Genomic DNA, 10793 nt, shown 5'->3' on the forward strand with positions numbered 1-10793 from the left:
GTTCGGTATAGGCTTACCCCTGACTACGGTCTCCATTTACTGTAACATCAATACTTGCTGCCAGTGGTATAATTGATTTATTATGACATTATTTAACATTATTTACCCCTCCGGCGAGGTCCAATGGTATCTCCTTTCTGTGTAATGAGAACATGCAATGGTCATCTGCACTTGAGTGTTGCACTTCCACACAGTAGGTAATCAGCAAAGCTGGTACTGGATATTCTTGGGTTGGTCCTTTATAGTGACTGTAAATTGAAATTAGCGTATCAGCACTCAAATACTCTAGTGTCAAGCAGGTGACAATAGGGCAGATTGAACCACTGTACATCCCCAGGCAGGGCCAGCTCCAAAAGTGGGGCAGCAGCACAGTTCAAAATTGAAATCGAAAAGAAACACCAACTGCCAGTAAGTCAGTTTGGAATGGCAAATGGTGGCAGTGGGTGTGGCTCCCCTATTTGAATGTTGAACTGTGCTGCAGCCCCACCCCTGGAGCCTCCTCTGTCCTCAGGCCATCACCTAAAAATAGGCAGATCAACATGGCAGCATAATGACTGGATGGCCTTAAATCACAATTATCAAAATTATTTCATTTTTTTTACATATACAGGTACATTATTAGCAATGCATGTGGGCTGATACTGTCAATTTAAGTTTGATTAAATCATGCTTTATTATAAAGAATAATATTCAGCTCTCCCATGAAGTGTCATCTAATTTTTTTCTTCTTTTTCAGATGTATTTGTAATTACAATTTTAATCCAGTTTGCAGTTTGGCTGTTTCTTTTATTTGCAAATATTGATAAATTATATGTTGCTATGGAAGTGAGTATTACGGTATTTCTACATAATGCAGAACACCTACTTTATATATGTTCTTATGTGCTTTGAGAATTTAGAAAGTCTTTTGAAGAACAGGGTTAAATATGATTTAAACATGGTCTATTCGTTTTGTGGAATAGAGTGATAAATGCTGTATAATGAAATCATTCAAAAGGAAATGAGGGCAGCGAGTCAGTATCGGGTAAAGTTGATAAAGAATGCCATTAGTTTAAACTTGATCAGTGGATAAAGGTGAAGTCCTGGTACTGGATTATCATGTAAGCGGGCTAAGTGCACATAGCAGAGAGAGGTTATGCGGTACTCTGTGTGATGACATGGACACATATCCTTGTATAGAAAGTTTAACACATAGTTACCTACTTTGCTTCTTTGCCCCTCCTCTTGGGAGCAGGGGGTGTGGTCAGTGGGGAATATACGCTCAGCGGGGGCATGGTCGACCGATTGAATCACCTCGGCACCTTAAAACAGGCATTGTTTAGAGGAAGGTGAAGCGTAAATCTTCGAGTCCCGCTAGATCTGCACACCAGTGCTCTGCAAGTGGGTGACTGGGGGGGGGGGGGGGGGGGGGGGGGGGGAGGGAGAGCTGGTGGTCCAACTGTAGGGGGGGGGGGGGGGGGTCAGCTGCGTGTGGGTCACTTTCCCTCCTTTTGGTGGGAGGGGGCAGGAGGGCCACTCAATTTTCCCATGGCTCCTGGCCATCTGAGAGGGTAGGCAAATATGGTTCAACCTTGCATATTCTGTAAACCTGTTAATTGCACATTGTATTATGTAGAATATCAGCAAATCTCTTGCACCTTGGCACAAAATACTTTGACTACTTAATATATTAAAATCATCTTATTTAATATATTTTATAATAATTAGTAACAATTTGATTTAAAATGTTGTTGTCATTGTTTCCTCTAGCTCGTATGTACCCCTCTCCTATGGAGAGGTTCTATAATAATTATGCTGCTCATCGTATTCATGATTTCTTATGCTACAGAGGTAAGAGACCAGATGTGTCTATGTCTATGATGTGCTGTAGTGTTGTTTTCTAATCGGACATGAATCCCATTGTGTCTATTGTTAGGAAAGCCAAATCTGAGAACATAAGTGGTATGAGGCAAAAAGCTCTGTTTTGTGCTTTTATAGCAACTATCTTTTCGTTCCTGATAACTGTATTTTAGTAGGATATTTCTAAAGGGAGGGTGGATTAGTGCGCTGGTGTAAATTATCCATATAATGAGCGGATGAAAAATTGTTTAGTGCTAATATTCATTATTTTTTTATATATTTTTAAATGGAGATCACTTTTCCATTGAGAAGAGTGAATATATCTAAGATTTAGTTCTTTATTTCTTACCAGTTATTTATATAGTGCACACATATTCTGCAGTGCTTTACAGAGAATATTTGCCCATGTACATTATTTCCTGCCCCAGTGGAGCTTACCATCTATATTCCCTACCACATGTACACGCACATACATTCTAGGGTTAATTTTGTTGGAAGCTGTCATGGACCCACCGGTCGCTCCTCCAGATACATCAATCTGAGCAGCTCCGGCCGTGACTGGGGTTCACCTTCGACACGAGTCCCCTCTATGAGGTATGTCGCCACCAGCAAAGCCTGATTTAGCACTTCCAAACTGCACAAGGTACGCCTTGCTCCCACCTGACCACACAATACAGTATATAAAAAGATTGTAGCATAAACCGCTCTCTAGCGTAAGATCTAAGAACACAAAATTCAGAACTGGAATTATGTATTATTTATTCCAAGAAATACTTCAATGCTTAGTGATAAAAATGGTTACAAAGATGATTACATGAAAACATTGGGTCGATTCCAGCCAGGTTGCTGATTCCCTCCCCCCCAAGAAGTACCAACAGCTATAGGGAGATTAAGTTCAATTATACCTGCAGATTCTTCATCCCTCCCACCTTTGGGATTTTGACCATTTCCCTGCTGGACATTAATGAATGTCCCTAAATAATTGATCTTCCTACATGAAGGATTAATCTACTGCTTTTAAGCGATTTGTAGACATTCCTTATCCAGTGGAATGCAACAGACAGGAGGCCAAGTCTGATAAGAGATCTGTACTGGAGGGGGGGCTCGCTCTGGACCATGTTGATCTAACCCCCAATCTGGTTTATGAGGGGTCTCAAATCTTATCTGACATCCTTCTTAACTTCAGAGACCTCTACAGATGGTCACTCTGAGGGAATGCGCACAGTGCTTACACTCTGCAGGTCACATTAAGTTTACACGCAGAATACAAGGAATACATTGATCTCGCGCATAATAATAACAGGAGGCATGATTTATTCGACCCATCATGTGATCGGATCATGACAGAAGCCAATTAACCTACCAGTACATTTTTGGATTGTGGGAATATCTGGGAGAAATCCTTGTAAGCATGGGGAGAATCTACAAACTCCACACAGTGGTGGGAATTTAACCCATGACCTCAGTGCTAACCACTTCACCATCCCTGTAAGATACAATATTATAGTCCTTCGGTGCTCCTCCAGATATTAAGATATCTAATTTTCCTGCTGTCAGTATTATACACTGGTCTTTTTTATAGAATATGTTGTAGCAATGTCATATACTAACCTTCACACTGTGTTATATATAGATAAACTAAGGGAAATCTCCCTTGTACGAATTAATTATATTATATCTTGTGTTTGTGTGTATGTATAATATATATGTGTGTGTGTATGTATAATATATATGTGTGTGTGTATATATATATATATATATATCAATACGAGTGTTGTTTCTGTGTGTATGTTTTAGAGTCTTCCTTTCTTTCAATAACTGTATTTTAGTGCTATCTATTACATAGGCTTGGGGCATCTGTTAAGTGACTGGTACAAAGTTTATCTATTATATACCTCATTACATCTCCATCGTTCCAGTTACCACCACGGGGTATGTAGTGTTTATTCTATCACCCACCATCTTTGAAAACCAACGCAGTTCTTCTTCCCTGACTGGGGTGTCACTGTCTGCTGTGGTGTTTCTAGCACAGGTCTGGTTTGCATATCATTGCTGATATACAGGCCACACTGTGCTAGAAGCACTTCAGCAGACAGCGTCACCCCAGGCAGGCAAGAGGAACTGCATGGGTTTTCACAGATGGTGGGTGCTAGAATAAACACAAGTATGGTATAACAGCATTACTTGTGTATGATGTGTTATTTCGGGCAATTACATCCTTATGGGCAGATTTATTAAGCCTGGTGAAGTGATAAAGGTGCTGGTACTTTATCACTGACCAATCTGCTCCCAAGTTAAAGGCTGGGGTTAAAAAATTACATTTAGAAGCTTATTGGCTGTTGCATTATCACTTTACCAGGCATAATACATTTGTACCTTAAGGACTGATATCCTGCCAAAACTGGTATAAATGCTGGGTTCTTCAGACTGCTTTTGGTAAGAAAATTATTATTTCTGGATAAAATAAATTTTTAAAGGGAGTACTCTTACAGTTGGTAAACAATAATAAAATTAAAAATGTCAGTTACTCTTAGACATAACCTTGACCTTAACATAGCCATAGAGATGCATTTGTTAATGCTTCCCTTAACATACTGGCCCTTATTCAGATCTGATCGCAGTACAAATGTGTTCTCAAAATGGACACAACCATGTGCACTGCAGGTGGGGCAGATGTAACATGTGCAGAGAGAGTTAGATTTGGGTGGGGTGTGTTGAAACTGAAATCTAATTTGCAGTGTATAAATAATGCAGCCAGTATTTACCCTGCACAGAAACAAAATAACTCACCCAAATCTACCTCCCTCTCTCTGCACATGTTACATCTGCCCCACCTGCAGTGCACATGGTTGTGTCCATTTTGAGAACACATTTGTACTGCGATCAGATCTGAATAAGGGCCACTGTACTACAGTATCTCATTATTTACAAATATATCCACATTATTTTACAAAGTATATCTGAATGCTCTAGGTGGCATTCAAATTGATACCAAGGGATATTTATACAAATTAGCAAAAAATGCTCCAAATGAATTGCCTCTGACAGATACAATAAGATGACAAGATGAAACCATTAAAATTATTTCTGGACTACAAGATCTGTGTTTCTATGATAATTATTTTCCAAAATATGGTTAATTCATGATTTTGGCTGATTTGCTTTAAGCAATGCCATATAGTAATAGTAGTGTATAAAGGTCATGCATTTTCTATTCCAGGTATTTATCATTGAAAATAGAGCACTCTGGAACTTGATGAAACATCTGACTAATTATAGATCGAAGAGTCCTTACAAGAAACTGCAACACTTATTGGCACAAAACCCAGATTGGCCTCCAATCAACAGAAAAGACCATGCCATCCCCACTGACCTAGCACTATCAAGTGAAATGGGAGATTATATTAACCCAAATTTTGATATGACTGAACACTGAACATTTCTAACATACAGTTGTATATAAATTGAGGGAATAATGTAATAATGTATGAACCATGATTTGGTAACCCATTGGTTAATTGTGTGGGATGTAAGCTCATTTTTAACACTTAACAAATAAAACCTCTATAAACTACTGAATTTTAAAAAGAATGTACATAAAAATGTAATTAAACTTCATTATAATTGCAGAAGGGATATCAAGTTGTTAATGTGGTTATTGATCAACCTAGACCCTTAATATTCGAGCATTTAGAATCTTTGAGAAATCTTTAATTGGCTATGCAAATCTAATTTTTATTGACCTTATGTAAATAATTTTATAAATCTCATTGGTGTAGGCGATCACTAGTGGATCTTATGCCACAAACTGTATTATATTGCTGCATCTGAAAGTTACTAGGTATGAGTGGCTCGTATTCTGTGGTAGTAATGTAGGGGAGAGTATCACAGAGTAATGTGGGGGGGGGGGGGGGGGAGAGAGTGTCACCGAGTAATGTGCGGGGAGGGGAAGGGTGGGAGAGTGTCACAGATTAATGTGTGCTGGGGAATTGAGTATTATTGTGTGCTGTGGGGTGGTATAATGTGTGCTGCATGCTGGATTTCCTTTTTGAAAACCCAGTTGAAGGAAAAGATTGGGATTTACATTACAAATGCAAATTAGGACAAGTACATTGTAAATAAAAGACAGTTGCAGCAGCTGACACTGACGCAATTATAACAGTGGCAGAGATATATTCTAAGAAAAGCACACGAGGAGAGAGGGCCCTGCTCGTTAGAGCTTACATTCTAAAGGGAAGGGGCAGACAAACTGGGGTGACACAGCTGTGGTAGAAGCGAACATAAACATAGGGTTTGGATGAGAAATGGTTAGATTTAATGAAGAAGGGGGTCTTCAGTGCCCGTTTAAAGTTTTGTAGGGTGGTGGCACGTCTGATAGGGAGGGGTACAAAATTCCAGAGATATGGAGCACAACGGGCAAAGTCCTGGAGACGGGAATGGGAGGAAGTAACCAGTTTGAGGCGACGTGCATTTGTGGAGCAGAGAGGTTGGGTGGGAGTGTAATGATCAGATACAGTATGTAAGTGGGAGAAGAATGGATGATGTTCATGGCTTCTGCACCTCTTCTGCATGGTGAATGGAGCCGGTCACAGAAAGTCAGAGAAGTGTGTGTTGAGAGGGATGTAGGGTGGTGATGATAGTGTGTGCAAAGTGCAGGATAGCGACTACAGTGTAGGGTTTGGGGAGAAAGGGGTGCAGGGTAGCAGCAGCAGTATTGTGTGCGGGGAGGTGAGTGCAGAATAGTGGTTGTAGTGTGTGGGGAGGGCATATGTGCCGATTTCTGTGGGTGCTCAAGGGTCCGAGCACCCACAGGAATTAATGAGCACCCACGTGCCCGTAATTCCAGAGTCCCAATGCCGGGCCACTGTATTTGCTTGTTTTAGCCTTTCAACAGGCTTGAGTACCCACCAGCAAAAACATAAATCGGCACCTCTGGTGGAGGGGGGTGCAGGATGTCTGCAATAGTGTAGTGTGTGTGTGAAAATAGGGGTGCAGGATAGCAGTTATAGGGTAAATTGGCAACATACCACTCACCACACAAAGTGGCTAGGAAAGGCTTAGGCCTTTATTTCTGAGTTGTGGTTCTGCAAATATCAGGGAAGTGCCTTCTGCCTCTAATTTTAATAAAATATTTTTCAGTCAGACATTACAAGAAGTGTAAAAAAGTGAAAACCACGAAGGCAGAAAAACAAACTCAAAACATTTCAGGAGAGTTTGTGTCCCCTTGAGTGCTATGTGTGAGTCTAACTTTTCAGAGAAGCTGCCTTCCAATGTATCTGGAATTGCAAGAGGATGAGATGGATATTTGTGTAGCTGATGTATGGCACTAATGAGGATGTTGTTTGTGTTAGTCAGGAACCAGCTGAAGCATCTCTAGGCTATACTAAAGAGAAGGCATTTGTCATGCCTGGGCATAGGACTAATGCTGCCCATACACGCTGCTTTGTCAGCGTGCGTTCCGTGCTGTACTAGCATGGATCAAATCGCATTGCATTGTATGTGCACACGTTGTGCATGCAATGCGATGAGAACTAGGTACAAAAAGTATGTGCAAGCACATACGTTTTGTACTGTGCGATGAGGTGCGCGGGAGCGCGCACCTCAAAGCACACATCGGGTCAGCCCTTACAGCAGCGTGTATGGGCAGCATAACAAATCCACCTCTTAAGTGCGGAATTATTTTTACCCAAATCTACATTTGTAAAGCCATTTGTAGCCTTTCTGGAACCACAGTAAGTATAGGTAAAGGATCTAGGACCTCCTTCCTATTACATCATCTACAGCAAGCTCTTGGCAAGTATTTAATAAGATCAGAAACTGGTATTAACAACAAGAAGAAGCAGTCCAGCATCAGCTAGCTCCCTTCTCTCTACTAGATCCTAGCAGCTGCAATCTCCACCACCAACACCTTCATCCTCAGTAATGATGAGAGATAGTCCTGCAACCTATTTATCAGTGCAAATTGACTCCTCCCTTTTCCAGGTTTCCTCAGAGGAATCCTTGAGCACCAGGCTTGCTACTGTGGCTGGAACTTCATCCCAGAAGTGGACCAAGAAAACTACTAGTAATTTGAAGAAACAATTGACTGTTAAACAATATTTTACAAGATTAAGCAAGTACAGCAAAACTCACCCAGTAGCACAGCGGATCACAGATGCCATGGAGTCGATCCTATTAGGTGCGGATGATTCACGAGTGCGAATCATCATGGCACCGGCCGCACTTAACGGATCACCGAATTTACCTAAAAGTGCTCACACCTCCATAGGGTTGCGAGCAATTTTAAGTTATTTTGGCTCAGCGAAGGGTGAGAGGGCAGCTTAATTTTTCCTGCATTTACACGCATTGGAACGGCACCTGGGCGGCACCTCGCACCCTTCGAAGCCATGACCGCTATGCTAGTATTAGATTTGCAACTGAAAGTTTCTATTAATACAGTGCATTTTACACAGTTTATGAAGGTTCTGTGTGTCATGGCTATGAGTTTTGTGAACCCGGCGTATGTGTGAAGTCTGTGCGAGAGGGTGGAAACAGGCGAAGAGACAGAAAGCAATCCCTGACCAGTAGGGTGGCCAATCCCGGGATCGGTGGGATCCCGGGATTTGGCCCCTAAAACACTGGGATTTTAATCCCAGGATTGGAGTTTCGGGATTATACTGCGCATGTGCAGTCTAATGCCGGGCAGCATCTGAGCATGTGCTATGGTGACTACGTTGCCTGAAGGGGACACTACGCTAACTAAGCAGGGCTAAGCTGACGGTACTTGTTTCCTAGCACAGCCACACCGATTTGTATCGGGGTGATCGGGTCGGAAAAATCTCATCGGTCGCATCGCATGCGACCAAATCGCATGCGATGCGATGGACCCGATTTTTACATTGAATCAAATGTGAATAGGGCCCCTGGGACCCAATTTTACATTGGATTCAATGTAAAGTACTCCCATGACCCCAAATTTTACCCCCTCAACGGCACCCCACGATTGACGCCAACCCGAAGCGTGGCGAGCGCAGCGGTACACATCCTCCGCCATTTTCATACCCCTACTATCCACGTCGGTGTGGAGTTGAGAATATAAAGTGTGACGAGCGTAGCGAGCCACCGAGCCCGAAGCGTGGCGAGCGGACGCGTATAACTTCACAGGTATACGCGTCTACTCGCAGGGCTCGCTGCGCTCGCCACACTTTATATTCTCAACTCCACGCCGACATGGATAGTAGGGCTATGAATAGGTCGGAGGACGCGCACCGCCGCCGCTCACCACGCTTCGGATTGGTGTCAATCATGGGGTGACGCCAGGGCCGCCGAGAGCCAGGGGGAGAGGGTACAGTTTACCTGGGCCCGGCCGGCCAGGGGGGCCTGGACACACACATACCGTTTTATTTTGCGGTGGGGGCACAGGCGGGGTAGCCGAGTCTGACGGAGAGCGGTGTCAGCTTACCATAGAGGCGACGGCACTGCGTGACAGTTATCAGGACGGGAGTTCGGGACACAGCCAGCAGTCCTCCACTGCTGCGGAGCAGTGCTGATCCTCTTGCGAGTCTGTGATTGCAGCTGCAGCAGCGTGTGTCCCGACTCCTGTCCAGACAACTGTGTCACGCAATGCCGCTGCTAAGCGGCCGGGAGACTGACTGAATATGCACACAAGGAGGAAGAGGAGGACAGATACAAGGGGTGGCAAAGGGAGCGATGGGGGGGGGGGGAGGAGGAGGCAGCAGGCGCGGGGGTGCGGGACGGGTGCGCAGGCTGCAGCAGCGCTGACAGCAGGATCCCCTCACCTGCTCGTTCCCTCTCTCATGCACTTGGCTGCCCCTGTCACTGTCAGGCAGCTAGCTACAGTCAGGCAGCGTCCCGACCCTCACTCCCCGTGTGTCCCTGGCTTCCTGAGCTAAACAGGAAGTCACATGATGCACACGATTTGCACTGGAGGAGCCCTGCTGCTCAGCCAGCCTCAGCCCAGCAGTAAGAAGAAGAGCTGCAGCAGCCACCCATAAGAGCAGAGACCAGGCAAGTTCTGCTCAATATAATCGGGGGTGGGGGGTGCCACATTAAGGATTGGGGAGGGGGGAGAGTGACATTAAGGTTTGGGGGGGGAGAGTGTCACACTAAGGTTTAGAGTGTGGGGGGGGGGCACATTAAGGTTTAGGGGGAGGGAGGGGGGAGAGTGCACATTAAGGTTTGGGGGGAGTGAGGCACATTAAGGTTTGTGAGGAAAGAGTCACAGTAATATATGGGGGGGGGGGGGGGGGGAGTGTCAAAGTAATGTGCCCCATATATATACTATAGCCCTGTCCTCAGCACCACTGGTAACCCTGCTCTAGCACCATATATATATACTATAGCCCGGGGCTCGACAAATTTCTTTAAAATCTAGGAGCCAGGATGAAAATGTAGGAGCCAGATATACTAATAACAGGGACAGTGCACGCACCAAAAATTTGCAGACACCATAATGTCCATTACATTACATGTACACATGCCATAATGGCCATTACATATACCACATGTTGTAATGTCCATTACACAATATGTATGTATATATGAGAGCGGCAGGGTGTATGTATGTGTGAGAGCGGCAGGGTGTATGTATGTGTGAGAGCGGCAGGGTGTATGTATGTATGTATGTATGTATGAGAGCGGCAGGGTGTATGTATGTATGGAGCTGCAGGGTGTATGTATGTATGTATGAGAGCTGCAGGGTGTATGTATGTATGTATGTATGTATGAGAGCGGCAGGGTGTATGTATGTATGGAGCTGCAGGGTGTATGTATGTATGTATGAGAGCTGCAGGGTGTATGTATGTATGTATGAGAGCGGCAGTGTATAAGTATGAATGAGAGTGGCAGGGTATATGTATGTATAAGAGCGACAGGGTGTATGTATGTATGTATGTATGAGAGCTGCAGGGTGTATGTATGAGAGCGGCAGGGTGTATGTATGTATGGAGCTGCAG

At 43.9% G+C, this 10793-nt stretch overlaps 1 protein-coding gene and 1 long non-coding RNA gene across 5 annotated transcripts in view; one reads left to right on the forward strand and one right to left on the reverse strand.

Annotated features, from left to right (window-relative positions):
• The window catches only part of ATP13A4 (ATPase 13A4), a 150226-nt gene extending 144751 nt beyond the window's left edge, over positions 1-5475 (forward strand). For all 4 annotated transcript variants that reach the window (XM_083177578.1, XM_083177576.1, XM_083177575.1 and 1 more), the window contains exons 28-30: positions 737-825; positions 1750-1830; positions 5060-5475. In XM_083177578.1, the coding sequence (XP_083033704.1) occupies positions 737-825; positions 1750-1830; positions 5060-5275 (386 nt within the window). In that variant the 3' untranslated portion in view covers positions 5276-5475. The remainder of the gene's footprint in view (positions 1-736; positions 826-1749; positions 1831-5059) is intronic.
• The window catches only part of LOC146064289 (uncharacterized), a 49395-nt gene extending 39670 nt beyond the window's left edge, over positions 1-9725 (reverse strand). The window contains exons 1-2 of the long non-coding RNA XR_014471785.1: positions 9618-9725; positions 107-248 (exon numbers count right to left, since the gene is read on the reverse strand). This is a non-coding gene — a long non-coding RNA (uncharacterized LOC146064289). The remainder of the gene's footprint in view (positions 1-106; positions 249-9617) is intronic.
• Positions 9726-10793: the final 1068 nt, after the last annotated feature.

The sequence above is a fragment of the Crinia signifera genome, chromosome 3, assembly GCF_055691185.1.
Source record: "Crinia signifera chromosome 3, ASM5569118v1, whole genome shotgun sequence".
Lineage (NCBI taxonomy): Eukaryota > Metazoa > Chordata > Amphibia > Anura > Myobatrachidae > Crinia > Crinia signifera.